This window comes from Peromyscus leucopus, chromosome 8b (genome assembly GCF_004664715.2).
Source record: "Peromyscus leucopus breed LL Stock chromosome 8b, UCI_PerLeu_2.1, whole genome shotgun sequence".
NCBI classification, from domain to species: domain Eukaryota; kingdom Metazoa; phylum Chordata; class Mammalia; order Rodentia; family Cricetidae; genus Peromyscus; species Peromyscus leucopus.
Genome location: NC_051086.1, coordinates 102,418,931 through 102,439,518, shown reverse-complemented (window position 1 = coordinate 102,439,518; position 20,588 = coordinate 102,418,931). Strand labels below are relative to the sequence as shown.

At 49.4% G+C, this 20,588-nt stretch overlaps 1 protein-coding gene across 2 annotated transcripts in view; it reads right to left on the bottom strand.

Annotated features, from left to right (window-relative positions):
- Positions 1-12,624, bottom strand: part of Pgs1 (phosphatidylglycerophosphate synthase 1) — a 38,144-nt gene extending 25,520 nt beyond the window's left edge. For both annotated transcript variants that reach the window (XR_003736864.2, XM_028892550.2), the window contains exons 1-2: positions 12,473-12,624; positions 254-443 (exon numbers count right to left, since the gene is read on the bottom strand). Coding sequence is in view for 1 of the 2 variants with exons in the window: in XM_028892550.2 (XP_028748383.1) it covers positions 254-443; positions 12,473-12,606 (324 nt within the window). In the remaining variant the exon portion in view is untranslated. The remainder of the gene's footprint in view (positions 1-253; positions 444-12,472) is intronic.
- Positions 12,625-20,588: the final 7,964 nt, after the last annotated feature.

Genomic DNA, 20,588 nt, shown 5'->3' with positions numbered 1-20,588 from the left:
GGAGGGATTCATGCACAGCCCCCCCCCCATCTCCAGCAGAGAAGGGCTGGGGGCTCCAGGCCTCACTGCCTCCAGGCTCAGGTTCTAACCCTGTCCTCGCTCCCCCCTGCTGGGGGACACTAGCTACCAGAGAGGCACAGATGAAGGGATTCTGACAGCAGAAGCCACAGGCTGTGTCTGCAACAGGCGCCAGGACCCACCAAGCCCCGACACCCCCATCCAAATCCTGCTCTCAGTCCCTCAAGCAACTTACCTTCAAAAGCTCGAAGAACTCTGCCGGGGAAGAAAGCACCCTGACGTGAGAGCTGGAGACTCCGAACTCCGGCACCAGGTTTCTGATCCACTGAAACCGGTGCACACCCTCGGGACATAGGCAGCAAGGTGGGGAGGTGACCTGAGGAACAGTTGGGGACAGCAAGGGAGCCAGTAACAGCCATGGCGACCTGGTTAAAGAGACATGCAGATGAGCTCCTGTCAAATCCCTCTGGGGACTGACGGACTCCTGAGTTTTGGCCCTCCAGATTTCTTCCATGTAACTGAAGTCCCCCTCCCTCCTAGCACCTTGAGGGGTCAGTGTTGCACAACCAACGTGACAATGCCTATATACAAACCCACCAAACTCACTCCCAGTAACTCAGGGACTAGCTAAAACAACCACAAGAAAGCTCACAAAAGTTCCTGCCTGGCTCACTCTGCCCCTTTCACAGAAACACACCTCAGAAAACCTACTGTGCAAGACCTCCCTAGGAGTTAGTTACTTGTCAGGGATGAGGCCCCCAAACAACATCCTAAGATTTATTTATTCATGTATATGAGTGCAATGTCTTCATGCACATCAGGAGAAAGCTGATCCCATTACAGATGGTTGTGAGCCACCACGTCGTTGCTGGGAATTGAACTCAGGACCTCTGGAAGAGCAGTCAGTGCTCTTAACCACTGAGCCACCTCTCCAGGCCTTGTTGCTGTTTAGTTGCCCCATAACTAGATAACAAGACCCTACTGCTGAAGACACAGCACACTTTGGCTGTAGGACATAGAGAAATTCATCTGGGACTGACCTGAGAACTGCCTCCCTTCCGGGTGGTTTTAACAGTACCCAATGGTGCTTTGTATCCACTGGCGGAGAAAAGTCACCAATGGGTCTTATCCAGCAGTGACCCCTGCAGGCTACTATACTGACCTGACAGGCAAAATGTGCCCATGGTGCAACAGTGGTGTGAAGGTAATGGGGTAACCAACCACCTTCTGTTGGGATGTAAGGCCAGTTCCACAGGAAGGAATTCACTCATGGTACTGTAAATCTGATCATGGTCCATGGCTTGGGAAGCCATAGGTCCTGGAGGACCTATCACTGTTTTGTTTTGTTTTCTGGTTTTGTTGTTGTTTGTTTTTTGCTAAATGGATGTGTTGCTAAACTGCCTTCTTTCTAAATACCTATGGTTATGTCCATGGCTTACTCTCAGCAGTGGGCAGCAGTTAATGGAGACTTGCAACTGATGGGAAAGCTGAGAATAAGTGATTGCTGAGTGCTCAGTCGAAACTGGACATCTCTACTGACCTCACCAAGGCTCAGAGCATCCAGGAAGAACACAGAAAGGACTTAAGAGCTGATGGGTGAAGAGGAGCCCTGTGAAATGGACGTGATATGGCTGCTGCGGTTATCAGCAAAGATCAAGCCAATAAGATCAGTCCACATTCCAGCAGGCAGCGCTCACTGGGCTCACTGGAGGAGGAGAGCTCACTGGAGCAGCTCAGCAGTTAGGGGATCCTGCTGCTCTGGCAGAGAACACAAGCTCAGTTCCCAGCACACCTGGTCAGCTCACAACAGCAACTCCAGTTCCAATGGATCCATCACCCTCTTCCGTTCACCACAGGCATCAGCACATGTGGCTTGCACACACAGACTCGGAGCAGAAATAAAAAGTAATAATAAAAGCTGGTTTTACTCAATTACTGGGCAAGCCTCAATGAAACATTTCACTATTAGGTTAAGAATTTATACTGTATCAAGCTGATAATAGAAAAATAAATAAATAAATAAAAATGAAAAAAAAAGGAAAGGATATGAAGATCCTGCATAGACAGGATCAAGGCACATTGTATAAAGTATGAAATTGCCAAAAAATAAGTAAAAGATACGTGTTTTTAAACCCTGCCTACGGATACTGGAAACAAGGTCAGCCTAGGATGGCAACAAAGACTCAGCCAGGAGGGAGACTCACGGCTCATGGGGCTTCTGTGAGAGGTCCCAGAAACAACATCCACTTTTCTCTCTACAACTCAGATTTGGGGAGAACGGCTGATCAGTACAGTAGGGAAGAGACCTAACTGGAGGGGCTGGCCTTGACAAGAAGGGCCCTTAACGGTCAGGCACATCCTTTCAGGGTCCCACCAATGCCAGCCTGACTGCACAAAGCATGAAGCTACACCCCAGGAAGCTTCAGTGTGTCCAAGCTGAGCCATGCCCCTGCCGCCTGGGCAAAACCCCACAGAAACCACTCTAAATCCCAGGCTGCAAACAGCATCAGGAGACCGTCTGCAGTGTGTGACTGGGCAGGGTTCTGGGCAGCATTTCCTCAGCACCCTGGGGCTCAATGAGGATTCCAGGAAGATGATTTCACCGCTTGGTCCAGGCTCAGGCAATGAATCTCCCCAGGGCTCCAGCACTGCGGGGATGCCAGATGGCCCCCAGCGGCACTTCCCAGAAAGCCCACCGGTCCGTCACGACCAACTCACTGCCAAGAAAACTTTAGTCAACAGTGCAAGGTACTGGGTCTGGGTCCTGGGAGGACTGCAACAGGCCTTGGCCACCCATACAGAGGGGAGAAGGCGGCGGTTTCCCTGCTCTCACTATGGAAGCTGAGGGCGCCCCTCAGCGTTTGCTGGCTTCCACATAAAAGTCCTGAGGGTGAACAAGGGATTGCTGCCTCTGTCCCACACACTGACCAGGCTTAGAGAGAAGAGGGGAAACCAGGAAACAACAGGGAAACCTCACAGCTAACCTGTGAGGCCCCCAATAGGTACAGTGCAATATTCACGAGGGGACCATGGTCTGTGTGCAGCAATGAGCTTCCAGCTCACAGCACATTCCCCACCTTGTAGAGTATGTGGGGAAGGACTAAGGGTCTGCCTGCTTCACTCCATGCCACATCCTCAGTCCCCACACAGCCACCATGTGGGCAGAGAGATGCCAACCAGCTCACAAAGAGGAAGACGAGGAAATACCCATGCACACCAGACAATCCAGAACAGGGCCAGAGTTCCTGGAACCCTAACTCGTGCCATCATGTAAATTCCTAACACACTGTGGAAATGTGCAGCCTCTGTCTCCACACTTGTAAAGGACTCATCAACTCATACAACTGGGATTACAGAGATCCAAGAGGAAATGCTAAAGGTGATTAGATAAACATCAGATAGACATGGTCAAAGGCGGGGGCAGGTGATGCCTGGAGCTGCTGGGAGGCTTTCAGCAGGCAACCTTGAAAATCTTAAAAAGCAGCAAAATTCAAACTGTACACAGAAGGAAGGGGGCTCTGGGCAAGGTGATATGTGAGCAACAGAAACTTCCAGAAGCCAGGCGGCGGCGCACGCCTTTAGTCCCAGCACTCGGGAGGCAGAGGCAGGCGGATCTCTGCGAGTGCGAGGCCAGCCTGGGCTACAGAATGACTTCCAGGAAAGGTGCCAAAGCTACACAGAGAAACCCTGTCTCGAGAAAAAAAAAAAAAAAAAAAAAAAAACTTCCAGAAACCAGTCCAGAGACTGTGTGTGTCCCCATACTCATACCCTACAAAGTATAAGAGCAGGCCTAAGCAGTCACCATGGCAGGCAGTGGCTGCATGGGTGGCAACCTTGAGCAGGTCTCTCCCCTGACAGACAGCTCTCCCTAGAAATGTTCCACTAGGGCCTTGGTCCAAGCGTTGTTGCAGGCTTCTCTGCAATGACTTCCTGTTTAATCTGTGCACTGACAGGTTTATTTTTTCGAGCAAGAAGGAGCTTTAAGCCAATTAGGGTTTGCTGTGCTGATTCACTGTAGAGGCAGCCTAGACTTCATGTTGCTTTCACACACTGAAGGGGGTGTGCACCAGTAAAGGCAAGGAGCATAAAGGACCCCACAATGACAGCACACCTAGGAGACCCATCTGGACTGGAGGGAGCTTGAGTCCCAATGAAGGGCAGCAGCCTGGTCTGCTCTAGGGCCAAAACTGTGGAGGCTGGCTCCTGGCTTCCCATAATGCAACTCCTGCGGACTGTCCCAGAAAAAAGCCTGTCCCCACAACAGTACTAGCCCCACTGTACAGTAATCCAGTCTCCAGGGGCCACCCACCTGCACAAGTGATTCCCCTAAGCCAGGAGGTTTACTAAGAAACCACACGGCGTGGGTCAGTGGTAAAGGCCCTTGCCGACAAGTAGACAACCTGAGTTCAATACCCTGAAACTCATACGACAAAAAAGGAGAACTGAGTACAGCCAGTTAGTGGCACTCACACAGAGACAGACAGACAGACAAACACACAACATAAAAAAGGATTGTTTTTTTTTTTAATGAAAAAAAGAATGTGTCCCACCGAGAACCGCGTCTGAGAGTCTCAAGGCAGAGGCTGCGATGACAGAGAACTGACGTCATCACGCTCACACTCGAGGAACCGGCCACTGCACATGCAGTTCCCACTCACAGCTGCTTCCCCAAGTCATCTTCCTAGACACCATCCTCACCCAGTTCCAACTACAGAGGAGGAAGTGGTGCAGGCAGACGACAGGTTCTCGGGCCTGCCTCTCTGAAGGCCCCTCCTTTCTCCTGGAATGTCCAAGGGGTGGAGAGAACGGGGCCTGCAGGCCAGTGGAGCCCCCCACCCGACACCCAAGGTCTAGGAGCGCATGTCACTCTCAGCATGAGGGGTCAACGGCGCAAAACCATCCTCAGCCTGTAGTTCTGAGGACCCAGGACAGCACCCTCTCACAATTAGCTGCTCAGGTCACACCCACAGGATACCTGACAGTGGGTGAAAGGTCAGCCAGACTTAAAGCTTCCTGAAGACACTGCAGATAAATCCCCTGAATTCAGGAATGACTGGAAACCCTACCAGCAGGGTCCTGTGAAGTGGACACAGTGAATGTGAAAGCAGGGGAATGGACTAGGCACAGGAATAGGCTTCTTCCCACGACCCCAAGGACCTACGGATTCAACCAACCCAGAGCACAGCATGGACACTCTTCTCTGAGCCCCTGGACAGATGGTGAAATGAGTCTGACATACCAGAGCCCTAGGCAGGACAGTGTCCTCCCTCAACACTCCTCCATGAGGGGGTCCATGAGGGGGATGGGACAATCATATTAACTGAGCTCAAAATTGCCAAGCTGCCACCCAACAGAAAGGCACATGGCCTTGGGTGGAGCAGCAGGAATGCTCATCACACCAGCATTTAGGGGCTGCGTGCATTTACGGAAAGACACTGGCTTGCCTCACCTGTGGGTGGGCCACAGCGAGACCCAGCCTAGCTCCCCCATTCCCAGTAGAGACAACCGAGAAGGGCAAACCCCAGAAGCAACTGTTTTCTACACTTCACCCTCTGAAGCCCCCCAACACCCTGGAGCCACTGTCCCCAATGCCTCCTTCCACCAGTGGACACTGGGACTAAGATTCCTTCCCAGGGGTGACGCGAAGCCTCAACAACAACCAGGGAATGAACGCTCCAAAGCTGACTCCGGCTGAGTAAATGAATTCAGTGGGCTTTACTTACTGGAGATATGTGCTACCCACAAAAAGGCCACACCAGGAAGTCCTTACCCAGCAGGGACAACGGCTTTCACACTGACAGGCGAACAGTTAGAGCACCCTCCCGTCTTCCCCAGCCTACACCCTCGCCCCTCTCCAAGGCCATGGACAGTGAGAGCAGCATTGCGTGCAGCAGGTGTTACGGAGACTATTGACTCAGGTGAGGTCTCTTCCCCACCCCCAACCCTCTATGGGGGGTGTGAACAGTCAGCAAGCCCGGCAGGGACGATCTTTCCAAGACAGGTACAACAGGCAACGGCAGGTCTGTGGGCAGAGGCAGGGCCGGTCCTGGGTCCTTCTAGTGACGGTTGACTCAGGTGAGGTCTCTTGGCCCTCCCAGGCCCTCTGCGGGGGGTGTGAACAGACAAGCACCACTTAGACGACAGTTGTTTGGCCCTGAGGAAAGACCTGTACAACAGACACAAGCTACAGGTCAACGTGCAGGGCTTTGGACAGAGTGCTGTGAATCGGAAGTCAGCCTCCTGACCCTGCCAGACAGCCCACATGGTCAGGAATGCTTGGTCCTGCACAAGACCTCAGGGTTCCTTCCCTCTGGGAAAGAGGGTTCCTGGCACAGACGATGGATCCCAGTCAGATCTGTCCAAATGGCCCCCTCAAAAAAGTCTTTAGAAGAAACTGTGGTATTTTGTCATCACATTTTCAGAAACTACTTTTTGAGAAAAGTCCACCCTCTGCCCCCCCCACTTACACGTCATACACATTTAAATGTAAAAAGTGAACTGATGAGAAGAGCAAGAGTCATAACTTCCTGAGAAGCCCGTACTTCCTGCAGCCCTGGCAGCTGGGCCCTCCCTGACTTCTGCAGTCTGAGCCCCAGCAAGGGAAATGATGCTGTAGGTTACTCAAGACCGTGGCCGCTGGACTCCCCCAGTAAGCACCGCTCCAGAGGCCCAGCGGCCAACATCCAGCTACACGCTGACCACAAGCCAAAAGGAAGTCGATGACATTGGGGGACTGAAGAGCTAAGACGTCTTTAGAACCATGGCTAGCGAGGCATAACAGGAACAAGGTGCACGACACGAACCAACCATGTCTACCCTCACTGGGCTCCCGCCAGGCTGCCTCCTTTACCATTCATCAGTATTTACAAGGGGATTAGCTATCAGAGCATTTTAATCCCAGGCTGTTCTCCATCTGCCTAGCAGCACACGGCCAGCTGGACCCACTCACCCCAGCTAGGATGCACTCAGGGACACTGTCAATAGCAACTTACCAAGCCACAACTGCAAGTGAGTCAGCTGAGAACCAAGCGTGAAGTCACACAAGGTCACATCTGAACTCTGAGAAAATTAATTCCTCTTGGACTCCAGATTTCTCCCTCCCACCCAGTCTAACTGCATAAATCATAAACCAAGCGGGGACTGAGGACACAGAGCAGTGGTAAAGTACTTGCTTAGCATATACTTGTGTTCAAACCCCAGTACAATAAAAAAAACCTTGACAAATTCATTAGAGCCTAGTACAGCGGCATGTGAAGTACTCAGAGGCAAGCGGGTCAATCTGTCCACAGTCATCCTCAACTACATACTGAGTGTGAGGCTAGCCTCGCCTACATGAGACTCTGTCTCAGAAATAAGCCAGGCGGTGGTGGCGCACGCCTTTAGTCCCAGCACTCAGGAAGCAGAGGCAGGCGGATCTCTGTGAGTTCGAGGCCAGCCTGGTCTACAAAGCAAGTTCCAGGACAGCCAGTGCTACACAGAGAAACCCTGTCTCGAAAAACCAAAAAAAAAAAAAAAAAAAAACACTAAAATAAACCAAGAGACAGAGCTCTAGTGGGTTGGGAAGGCTGAGCCCCAACATCAAAAATGGCCAAAGAAAAGTAACTGCTGGAGTGTGATGGTTCCTCAGAGTAGAAATTTCTCAGAATGTACCACTAACCTTCCATCAAAGTATGAAATTCCAACTCAAAGAGCCTTCTGTGACTACCCATTTCCCTCTACAAGCCAGGAAAAATAGGAACAGTGTCCCTGTCTCTCTGCCCTCTCCCTAAAGAAAACAGGCTTGAGTTTAAAAAATAAAAGACTTAGTTACACATATAGCTGAACTAAATGTAGTTTAGGAGGAAAATCTATAGGCCACAAAGAATACTTCCTTATATGGCAAACAAAGTCAAGGCTAGAAAAGAATGCCGTCTTGAGAATTTCCCATAGGTCTCATCTGCTCCAGTCAAGGAGCCCATTCTGTGCATCACTCACTCCAAAGCCCTCCCTACAAGGTGTAGCCCTCTCCTGAGCACTGGGCACCTCTACCTGGATGCACCTGAATGTAGCTCAGAGCCACCAATGGCCTTACCATCATCCCCCAAACCTGCAGCTTTTACTCCCAAAAGCTGGTTTAGTTAAGTGCTCCAACATAAGCATGACCTACCTCAGCACCACTACCCCTACACCCAAGGCAGGACTGACCAATCTGGCCTCTAATTTTATACTCCCACTGCCCCTGACTATTCACAGGAGCACCCCAAACCCCTAAAACTCAGGCTGTACCACTCACAAAAGAAATCACACAAGGACCTCCTAAAATTTGCCTTCCTGGGTCTCTGGTCCAGGAGGCTGGCTTGAGTCTAGCTCCTCTCCTACTTAGCAACCCTCTATCAATTGTTAGAAATGATTTAAGGGCCTGGTGGTGGTGGTGGCGGCGGCGGCGGCGGCGGCGGCGGCGGCGGCACACGCCGCTAATCACAGCCGCTCGGGAGAATTCAAGGCTAGCCTGGTCTACAGACAGAGCTACTTCCAGGACTGCTCAGGCTGTGTCACAGAGAAACCCTATCTCAACCCCCGCCCCCCCCAAAAAAAGCTTCAGGTACTGCCTGCCACACTCCTGTTTACATCATTTGCCCCTTAAACGCCTACTCCCCCTTCCTCACTCCAAACAGCTCTGTACTGTTCCACCAAGAAGCCTTCCGTATCTCAGGAGCCTCTCCAGGGTGGCGCCATGACCTTCCACCTTACTTTCCTGGAACTGTCTGCTCACAGGTCAGGGCAGTGTAAAGACAGGCCTGTGTCTTTATCTCACTTAGTACCTAGCAGAGCGATGACCCATCCACACGAGGAATGAATGAACTCTCTCATTCTCCCAATGACAGTGAGTCAGACACTCACTTCAGAGAAAGCAACAGGATTTCAAGATCACTAATAAGATTTTCTCATGTTCCTTAGTCTCTATGGGCACCTCTAAGCCTGAGAGGAAACCACGCTGTAAAGAACTGTTCCTCCTGCTGGCCGCAAGGATTCACCAAGCCCCTGATGGCTGAGTCAGACTGGCAAGCCAGAATCTAAAATAACTTAAGCTCATGACTACACAGAGCTATTATCAATGAATCAGTGATCAGAGAATTACAAGAAACCACACCATTCGGGGAATGAGGATTGGGAGGTACAGGAGAACAAAGGAGAATCGAAAGCCAGCAGCTCAGAGTGAGTGGCCACAACTGACATGAATAATGCCGAACACTAAGGCCCCAGAGAACAGAAAAAGCTGAAAGCCAAACTAGGCAGAGGCAGGACAACACCACGCAGGGTCACTCACTGGTGGGAACACTGATCCACTGGGAAACAAGAGCTTCTGAATGCATGGCAAAGAAACTCAATTTCTGGTTCTGACTCAAAGAAATCCACCAATCAGGATCTGGCCAGCTTTAGTCTACAGAGCGAGATCCAGGACAGGCACCAAAACTACACAGGGAAACCCTGTCTCGGAAAAAAAAAAAAAAAAAAGAGAGAGAGAGAGAGAAGGAGGAGGAGGAGAAGAAGAAAGAAACCTGCCAATCAATCCCACACACCCCTACAGTGGCTTAACTGTAGGCTTAATCTTCTGGCATAAAAATACAGGGCCACATGTACTGTGAAAATTTTGGGAAGCTGTGGTGATTGGGGTGGCACATGTCTGTAATCCCAGAACTCAGGTAAAGGCAGGAAGATCAAGAGTTCAAGGTCATCTCCAGACATAGCTAGTTCAAGACCCACTTAGGAAAAAAACGAGACCCTGTCTCAAACATGAGTCTTGTAAAATCAATTTAGACTACCCTCACTGCCACACTGCACCTGCAAGCCCCCATCCGTAAGTTTAAGGCTGTCCTTAACTACATAGCAAGCCTGGTCTACATAGGAAGTTCTAGGACAGCCAGGGCTACATAGTGAGATCCTGTCTCAAAACTAGATTAATGGGCTGGATAAACGGCTTAGCGGTTAAGAGGGCCCACTGCTCTTGCAGAGGACTTAAGTTTGGTTCCTAGAACTGACTGTAACTTTAGATCCAGGGGATCCAATATCCTTTTCTGGCCTCCAAGGGCACTTGTACTCACAGAGACACACATAAACAAAAATAAAAATAAAACCTTGGACTACATGTGGTGGCACACACCTTTAATCCCAGCACTTGGATCCACCCAGACAGGTGGATCTCTATGAGTTTGAGGTTAGCCTGGTCTACATAGAGAGTTCCTAAGTCAGCAAACTATATAGTGTGAACCTGTCTCAGACAAACTAACAAAACCTTTTTCTTTTTTTAATTTTTTAAAGGGGCCAATGAGATACCTCTGTAGGTAAAGGTGTCTGCCACCAAACCTGACAACCTATGTTCAATTCCTAGGACAAACACATGCACACACAATGAAGTTTTTTGCATTAAAAAATAAAATAAAATAAAAAGGCAAAGCAGGAGGAAGACAAAAAGAAAGTGTCCCAGCTGAACATGGTGGTACAAGCCTGTAATCCCTGTGCTCAGGAGACTAAGGGAGAAGGACCCAGAGAAGGCTAACCTGGGTTACACAGCATGGGAAGTGGGGGTGTAGCTTAGTTGGTAAAGTATATATCTGCCTAGCATGCACAGAGCCTGGAAATTACCCCTGACACCACATGAAATTGGGCACAGTGACACATGCCTGTAATCCCAGAACTCAGGTTGTAGACAAAAGGATCAGAAGTTCAAAATCTTCAGCTACAAAGCATGTTTGAAGGTAACCTAGGCTACATGAGCCCCCCCACACACACACAAAAAAAAAGAAGTAGCTTTAGGGGTACAGCTCAGTGGTAGAGTGCTTGCCTATCCTGGATTTGATACCTAGCAGTAGTGGGGGTAGTTTGTATAGAATGCCTCAGCACCCTTCAGTGATCAACACCAAAGCTAAACAAGTATGCTTCAAAACAAAGAGGAAATTAACAAGGCTTTCTAAACCCCTCATCCTTCAGGCTGAACTTCTGAAACCTTAAACTAAATTTTTCTGTGGTCTGATAGCATGATGTAAGCATCACCTGACTTTATCACCCAATACAATGGCCAGGTCTTTCGTCGTACCTCGGTTATGGAATACGGAGTGGCCACCTCCTCTACATCCGGGAAACCAGAGACATTCTGATCAGTAGGCATCCAAGACTTACTTTCTGCCTCGAATCTGTCACTTGAAAGTTCCTCTGAACCAAACCTGTGCTTGGCTGCCAAGCTCCCTCTGTTAGTCTGTGAATCACTGTTCCACATCTGGAAACCAACACAGGACACTGCACCCCTAGCTGTCTAGTAAAACCACAAGATCTTACCCATGGAACTCAGATATTAAAAGCTAAGAGAGTGGACCACTATAGCTCACACCTGGGACCCCAGCACTGGAAAGGATGAGGCAGAAGAATCAGGAGTGGTAGGCTAGCCTGAGTTACTCAGCCAGTTTAAGGACAGTCTGAGCTATATGAGACCATGTCTCTAAAAGAACTGGGGGACCAGAGAGCTTGCTGCTGTGCCCGGTGACCTGAGTTCAATCACCTGAACTCACATGATAAAAGAACCAACTTCCACAGGTCGTCCCTACTACCACCTGAGCAGCAATGGCATGTGAGCGCTCTCATACATTCACACACAAAAATTATAGGGGGGGAAGAGGGAGGAGAGAAGGAGGGGGAGGAAGGGAGGGCGGAGGGGGGGGGAAGAGGAGGAGAGAGGGAGAGAAAGAGAGAGAGCCCGAACGCGCCAGGGATGGTTCTGGGTTTGAGTCCCAGCACCAGAAGAAAAGGAAAACACAAAATCGAAGCGCTGAACAATATTTCAACTAATAAAGTAGGTTCAAAGCTTTCGTTAGAGCCAGCGTCTCTAAACATTTGCACACAAGAGAATCTCTCTCTCTCTCTCTCTCTCTCTCTCTCTCTCTCTCACTCACTCACACTCTCACACACACAGATTTTTTTTTTTTCTAAATATTAACAATAGCATCAGGCCTCTTGGGTGAGCCTGTTCTTGGCAAATGTTTACTTTAAAGGACCACTGCCCGAACAAACTACTTCAAAACCTACTTCACCCACTTCAGTTTACACAACCCACTTCAGTTCTTTCCCAGAAAGAGGCCCTTTGAAAACGCGAAGAAAGGGTTCCGAGAGTTTCCTCTTCACGGGGCTGAGTGCTGCCTGAGTCAGGATTGAGAAATGGCTCGGTCGGGCAGGGTGTGTGGAAGTCAGCCCGCACCCGGTTCCCGCAGGGCTGATTCACTCCCGCCAGGTCACCGCGTTAGCACAGACTGCCACGCTCACCCCGCGGGGCCAGAGAACACCGGCCTTCGGCCCGGGGGCCCCGCCGCAGCCCCGAGCGCGCCCCGGGGGCTGCTGCACGGTGCACGCCCACGGAGCCGCGGCGGGGCTGCCAGCACGCGGAGCCGCGGCGAGGCCCCCGCCCGGCCCGCCCGAGCGCTCTCACCTCCGGCGCCGGCGCTCCCGGCTCCTGCCCAGGCGGTCGGAGAGCCGGCCCAGGAGCGCGGCCAGCCCGGGCCGGCCAGGCAGCAGGCCCAGCAGCCGCCTCCAGAACACCGGGCCCGCTGCCGGCGCCGCCATGGAGACCCGCCGCTTCCGCTTCCGGCGCTCGAGAACTTTATTGACAGCGCGAGCGCCGACACGGAGCCAGCGCGCAGGCGCGGAAGCGGCGGCGGAGGCTGTAAGGACTGTGCAGCCTGGGATTGACTCGGTGTGCTTTCTGGGACACAGTGTCGCGCCAGGGAGGAAGCTCAAGGGCAGGCAGCGTGGACCACAGCCCTGAGCTCACCTGCACTGCTCCAGCAGGGAGGATGCTGGTGACAGCTCAGCGCCTCGAATCCGGTCAGCTGCGGCCCTGCACCCTGCACGCATCTGCCCTGCTCCAAGAGGAAGGAAGGTTGCTCAGCGCGCCCTGACATCTATCCTGCCAGCTGCTGCCCTGGGCTCACTGGAGGTTCCAGGAGAGAGGATGTTGTGACATCTCAGCGCCCTGACACTTGTCAGGTTGATAGCTGCTGTCCTGAGCCCTCTGCCCTGCACTCGCCTGACTTGATGGCTCAGCACCCGAAACCCATCAGATTGCCAGGAACTGCCTTGCGCCCGCATTAACCTGCATTGCTCCAGGATGGTGTCGCCTCAGCACTCTGAAGCTTGACCCCCCTCTGCCACCTATCAGACTTACATGCCACTGATTCCTTCCTTGGCTCACGGAGGCTGGGATTCAGAAACTAGAAACATTGTAAAACATAATCATAATTCTTTTTACGCCAGAGATGTTGGGGAGTTGAAACTGTAGCACTTAAACTGACATTCTGAATTTCACTTCCACCAAATTATTCCAGGGGAGTTAATCACACATTCCCACAAGAATATTTATCTCAGCATTTCGCACATTATTGAAAGTGTAGAAACAATCTCAGTGAAGAAGTTGATTAGATACACTGTGGTGTATCAGTACGTTGGATGACCGTATCTCCGTGAAAAAAATGATATCCTAGAAGAAGGGACACCCTTTACAAAATTACCGGGGGCTGGCAGGATGGCTCAGTGGATAAAGATGCTTGCTACAAGCTGAGCTGGAGCCTCAGAACTCACATGGTAGGAGAGAGACCCGACTCACAATTTGTCTCTGACCTCCTCCACATGCACTCCATAGCATGTGTGTGCCTGCTGCTCCCATAAAATAAATGAACACACAGAAATTTAAATAAAAAGGAGAGGCCAGCAAAATGGCCCAGTGGAAAAAGGTGCTTGTGACATTGTCCTCTGACCTCCACACTTGTGCCATGGCACTCCCACTGTGCCCGCTCCAAAGCATGCATATGCACACAAATAATAATAGTAGTAATTTTTAAAATAACAAAAAAAATTATCAAAGAATGGTACAAAGTCTTAAACAGGCGTGATAGCCCACATTATAATCCCAGCCCTCATGAGCCCTCAGGAGGCAAAAGCAGAAGTATCTAAAAAAAAAGAGAGAGAGAGAGAGAGAGAGAGAGAGAGAGAGAGAGAAAGGAAGGAAGGAAGGAAGAGAGAAAGAAAGAAAGAAGGAAGGAAGGAAAGAAAGAAAGAAAGAAAGAAAGAAAGAAAAGAAAGAAAGAAAGAAAGAAAGAAAGAAAGAAAGAAAAAGAAAGAAAGAAAGAAAGAAAGAAAGAAGCAGGGCCAGCAGTGGTGGTGCACACTTTTAATCCCAGCACTCCGGAAACAGAGACAGGCAGATCTCTGAGTTTCAGAACAGCCTGATCTACAGTGTGAGTTCCAGGACAGCCAGGGTTATATAAAAAGACCCTGTCTGTAACAGGAATCTTAAAAGGTCTTATTAATAAAAAAAATAATAATAATAAAAACCCAGAGCCAGATATTGGGGTGAAAGCTGAAAGATCAGAGAAACTGCACAAGCCACAGCGAACCTCACCTCGCCAATTTCTCAGCCTCTAGAGCGAGACTTCCTGTTTACTCACGCGTTACACACCTTTCTGTGCCCTGCCATCTTACTTTCTTCCTAGTGCTGGGATTAAAGGTGTGTGCTTTCCAAATACTTGGTAGCAAAGGCATGAGATCTCAAGTGCTGGGATTAAAGGCGTGTGCCACCACACTTGGCTCTGTTTCCAGAGTGACCTTGAACTCACAGAGATCCAGACAGATCTCTGCCTCCCAAGAGATAGGATTAAGGGTGTGTTTCACCACTGTCTTGCCTCTATGTCTAATCTACTGGCTAGCTCTGTCCTCTGATCCCCAGATAAGTTTATTAGGGTACACAATATATCACCACACCTGTCTCAATAAGTAAATAAATACATACAAAAAAAAAAAACCTACCTAATTTTGTGAAAGGCAGGGAGAATACAACACTATCAACCCGGGTGTTCTCATGGATCAGCTGCTGATGTTTAGGAACTTCCAAATCACTTACAGGCAGTAAGTATTTCAGATTGGCTATAATGTTTAAGTATATAGTTTTACAAATACTACGTAGAATTTGATTTAGTTCTTCCAAGTTAGAAACAGTGAATCATCAATTTCCTAACTTCCAGTAATCAGTGTGAGATTATGGTGGTGCCTTAAGCCTGTTACGGAAGGAGCAGAGTAAACATGAGATCATCAGCTGCACCTTCACCCTCCCACTCGGTGGTGATCATCACAGGGGTCACAAAGCCTCACAACCATGCTGCAAAGAAAAGAAGCTGCCTTGAGCATGCGGTTCTTTGCTGTGTGTGGCAGTACCCAGACATAGGGCTGGCTCCCTGGGAAGCTCTCCTCTAAAATAAATTGCAGTTACACACAGTGATAGTGATTCCGTGGGCGAGTGAAATTAATAAATATTTTCATTCCTAGTAAACACAGAAGATGGCCCAGCCTGTTCCAAAACCACACGCCTAGAGCCTTGAGCTTCGTGGCTAGTCTAAAACCATAAGCAGATTGAGGCAGCCATGACTCTTCCAGGACATGTATGTCTTAGAGATTCCAAAATTTTATAGACTGACTCTTACAGATGGAGCAATTTTAAAATTCATTTTTTATCTTTTAGATTTTTTTGTTTGACAGGGTTTCTCTGTGTAGCTTTGGATCTCGCTCTGTAGACCAAGCTGGCCTCGAACTCACAGAGATCCACCTGCCTCTGAATCCCCAGTGCTGCGTGCGCCACCACACCCAGCACCCCCTTTATTTTAAAATTAATCTTTTATTATTTATATTTATATTGTTAATAAAAAATGTTTTATTCAGAGAAGCTAGGGACGGAGACTGGAAGCCCTTGCCCAGCTGGCCACACACAACAAGCACAGCATGCCTGAGAAGAGCCTCCCATAGACAGATGGAGAAGCGCCCTTTTTTTTCTGTTTTTACTGCCTGCAGCAGAGGGAGTTTTAGTGTGACCCAGTCATTTCCTTTTAGATTGTGCATCTCTGCTTCTTGGACCTGAAACACTAACCACATGGGGAGGTGCGTGAAATGCGCTAGTCCATTACCAGCTTTCACAGTGTCTAGGGTGGAGATGGTTAGCTTAACTTCCCAACCCCATGACAGAATCTTTATTATAAGAGGCCCAGAGACACTCTGTCTCCGAGTACACATCCAGCCCTTGTCTCCAGGCTCCTCTTGAACTGGAGGCTGATGCATCCAGGACCACAAGGACAGAAGGGCTTGGTTGACTTCATTTACTAATAAAATTGTTTAACTTTTAAATTAACTAAAAGCAAAAACAAAACAAAACAGAAAACCAACTTCAATGGTTGAGAAGATGCTTCAGTCAGTAAATTACACGTGTCCAACCATGAGGATCAGAGTTTAGATCTCCAGAACCCACATAAAAGGTCAGTCATGGTGGCCTATGACCCTAGCAACAGCAAGCTGGGTAGTCAAGACAGATGGTTAGCCAAAAGCTCGCAGGCAAGCTTCCTAGCTTACATAGTCAGGTCCTGTAGTAGGACAGGACCACAGGGTCGAGGAAATTGGCTCAGACCAATTGCCAAGGCATGCACATAATGTACTTCTTATGAGCCAACATGGAGTCTGCCTGAGGGCCTAGCAACAGGAGCTGTCAGAGTGCCTGGTCGTAATCAGCCAATGAGGGACAACCACACAGACTGGGCGCTGGGAGGAGGGTATATAAGGCCTTCCCTGTTATTGAATACAGGAGTTTATTTGTCTTTTTTAAAAAAGTTTTATTCTTGGACAGTTTCATGTGGGTAAAGAGTGAACATTAGTCCTTCTTTCCCTCTACCCTGTCTCATCTCTTCTTTCTTCTCCCACTGAAACCATCTTCCCAACTTGGCCCCTCCCCCACTTCACGTCTTCTGTGTCTGGGACCGGGCTGAGTTTACGTGGGGTTGCCTGCACAAGCGTGGATGGGCAACTTGCCGGCGGCTACACCACTGGATTTGGTGACACCTGATACATCTGCAGCTGTTAACTGTCAGTACCTCTGTGTGGGAGGCCCGCAGGGAGACCGGCTCCCACATTTCTCCCCAGAGTACTCTTGAGGAGAGAGGGATAAGAGATAGAAGGATAGAGGGGAGAGAAACAGATAGAAACACAGGATAGCCTCGGGAGGACATGGATCCTTATCCACTGCCCCCTTCTGTCTCTTCAAAAGGGCTTTTTATAGAAATGCCAAGAGGTAGAGCAAAGACCTCCCCCTAGCACAGCCAAGAGCAGACCCTTCCAATCACTTAGAAACCATGCACATGGTCAAGCAATTCTGTAATGCAGCTCTGCTGGGTAAAGCAAGATCAGATCTCTCTAGGAAACCTTTGTGGGCCTCTACACTCCTGCAATAATTTATAAATTTTATTTTTGAAGCCTGGGGCTGATGGCTCACGCCTTTAATCCCAGCACTTTGGAGGCAGAAGCAGTCAGATCTCTCAGTTCGAGGCCAGCCTGGTCCACAGAAAGAGTTCCAGGGCAGCCAGGGCTGTTATACAGAGAAATCTAGTCTTGAAAACCCCTCCCCCTCCCAAAAGAATGCTTTATTTATTTATTTTTATGAGTGTTTTGCCTGCATGTATATATGAGTACCACTCACGTGTCTGGTGTCCATAGAGGCCAGAAGAGAGTGTCAGATCCCCCAGAACTGGAGTTAGAGATGGTTGTGAGCCACCCTGTGAGTGCCGGGAACCAGAATGGGTCCTCTGCAAGAACAGCAAGTGTCCCTAACCTCTGAGCCATCTCTCCAGCTCCTGGAGCGTGTTTACATTTGCACGGTGACAGAAAGTACATTCTTCCTGCCCAGAGACCTTGTCTCTGAGTTGGTTGGTGAGAGCAACTCGGGGAGATGAGGCACTTTCAGAGGACACCAGGGCCGAGATGGGCCGCCTGGGAGGGTCTCTGTATCCCGAAGCTGCTCAGAGGGCTCTGGATTGGGGGCACAGCCATTTCCTGTGAGTGGAGTTTCTTGATGCACACCATGAGGGCCCCAGACAAGAAGGTATCTGTCATCTTGGAGCCCCTCACGCCATGGAGACCCATCCACTGAGTCCTGCCCTGCCTCCTGCCTCCACCCACCGCCTTCTCGTTAGTTCCCCTTACTTCTTCCCAAACAGGAGGTGCCAGGGTGAGAAAGACGGTCAATGGGCTTGATGACAGACAGCATGTCTTCCCAAACGGAAGAGGAAAGCCATTCATTGGAAGCAGAGTTGACGTCAGGGAGCAGTGGCTGATGCCCCAGAGCAGGCTGCTCTCCCAGGCAGGAAACACCAGGAAATCCTGAGCCAAGGGCTCATGCCGCCTCTGATTCACTCCCTGAACCAACATCCACACCAATGCCAGAGGAAGGCCATTGCTCCCCAGCCTGAGCGAGATCACTCCCTGACAAGAACTACTCGCAAATTCAAGGAGAGAGGGGCTGGGAAGGTAGCTCAGTGCTTTCCTAGCATGCACAAGGCCTTGGGATTGATACCCAGCACCACATAAATCAGGCGCACACCTGTAATGCCAGCACTTGAGAGGCTAAGGCAAGTTTAGGGCTACCCTGGTCTACATATCAAGTTCCAGACCTGCTTGGTGACTCAGTTGAAACCCTGTCTACAAATAAATAAATAAATAATCATTAAAAGTATTCTAACTTCCACATTAGAAAATAGATCGCACGTGTTTGCGGGGACACACACCACACCTTTAATCCCAGCACTCGGGAGGCAGAGACAGGTGGATCTCTGAGTTCAAGGCCAGCCTGGTGACAGAGCAAGATCCAGGAAAGGCGCAAAGCTACACAGAGAAACCTTTCTTGAAAAACAAACAAACAAACAAAAAATAGAAAATAGATCGCTTGCTGGGTGGTGGTGGCACATGACTTTAATTCCAGTACTCAGGAGGCAGAGGCAGGCAGATGGATCTCTAAAAGTCTAATCTGTACAGAGTGGTCTACAGAGGGCGTTCCCAGAACAGCTAGGGTTGTTACACAGAGAAACCCTGTCTCAGGAAAAAGAAAGGAAGGAAGGAAGGAAGGAAGGAAGGAAGGAAGGAAGGAAGGAAGGAAGGAAGGAAGGAAGGAAGAAAGGCTTGCCAAACTGAACATGGTGGCACACACCTTTAACCCCAGCCCTTGTGAGGCAGAGGCACGCAGATCTCTGACTTGGAGGCCACCCTGGTCTACAAAGCAAGTTCCAGGACAGCTGGGGATACACAGAGAAACCTTGTTTCTAAAAACAAATACAAAAAAATAGCTTGTGAATGCCAGGGACTCTACCCACACCTATCATCCTAGCACGTGGGGAATTAACCAGCAGGAGAAATTAACTGTCAGGAAGATTGCCACAAGTCTGAGGTTAGCCCCTGCTACAGAATAGACCCTGAGGAAGAAGGGAGGGAGGCAAGAAGGCAGGGAGAGAGTCAGGGAGGGAGGGAGCGAGGACTGGTTAACTGCCAGAAAAGAAGTTGGAACAATGATGAAGATTTCTACCAGAACTAAGTGATTAGAACTAAGTGACTGTGGAAACTTGGAATGCTGCATGTCCAGTAACATTATCTTGGGCTATCTCTAGCCCTGTTAATAACCACTCCTCACCTACCTCTGTGTTTGACCTGACATCCTTGTGGCTATGACACAAAACCTTTGGGGATACATTCATTTAACAGAACCCTAACTTCCACCAATCCAAATGCTAAATGTTATCTGAGGGCACCTGATACCTACAGCAGAGACTTCCACCAATGAGCTTGAAAAGTACTGCGACATATGATTTTCTTCTGTTCTGTAACTGTAAAAACCTCAAGAGATGGGCTGAGGGGCTGGAGAGGCAGCTCGGCACTTAAGAGCACTGGCTGCTCTTCCTGAGGACCAAGGTTCAACCCCAGCACTCACAACCATCTATAATTCCAGTTCCAGAGGATCTGACACCTTCTTCAGGCCTCCACTGGCACCAGACATGACATAGTGCAGGAGAAGCACTCATACACATAAACAAAATTAAATTAAATTAATGCCAGGCAGTGGTGATGCACGCCTTTAATCCCAGCACTAGGGAGGCAGAGGCAGGTGGATCTCTTTGAATTCAAGGCCAGCCTGGTCTACAGAGTGAGATCCAGGACAGGCACTAAAACTTCACAGAGAAACCCTGTCTCAGAAAGAAAAAAATTAAATTAAAAAGAAAAGGAAATAAAGCCCTGGGTTCCATCTCCATCATGGTCTAAAACACATACTTCCAGAACTGGAAAAATAGTCAGCAGGGTTAGAAATCTCAACTTATCCTTGGCTGCACAGGGGGTTTGAGGCCAGGCCGGGCTCCATGAGAACCTGTTTCAAAAATCAACATTTTTCTTCATTTATTTCATTTATTATTATTGTGTGTTTGCATGTGGGGATGACATGAATGTCACAGCATGTGTGTGGAGATCAGAGGACAATTTCATAGAGTTTATTCTCTCCTTCCACCTTTACGTGGCTTCTGGGACTTGAACTCAGGTCACTGTAGTATGAATCCTAATTGGTCTAATCATAAAAACCCAAAGTCAGACATTGAGGTAAAAGTTGACAGATCAGCTGGGCGGTGGTGTCCCACGCCTTTAGTTCCAGCACTAGGGAGGCAGAGGCAGGCAAATCTCTATGAGTTCGAGGCCAGCCTGGT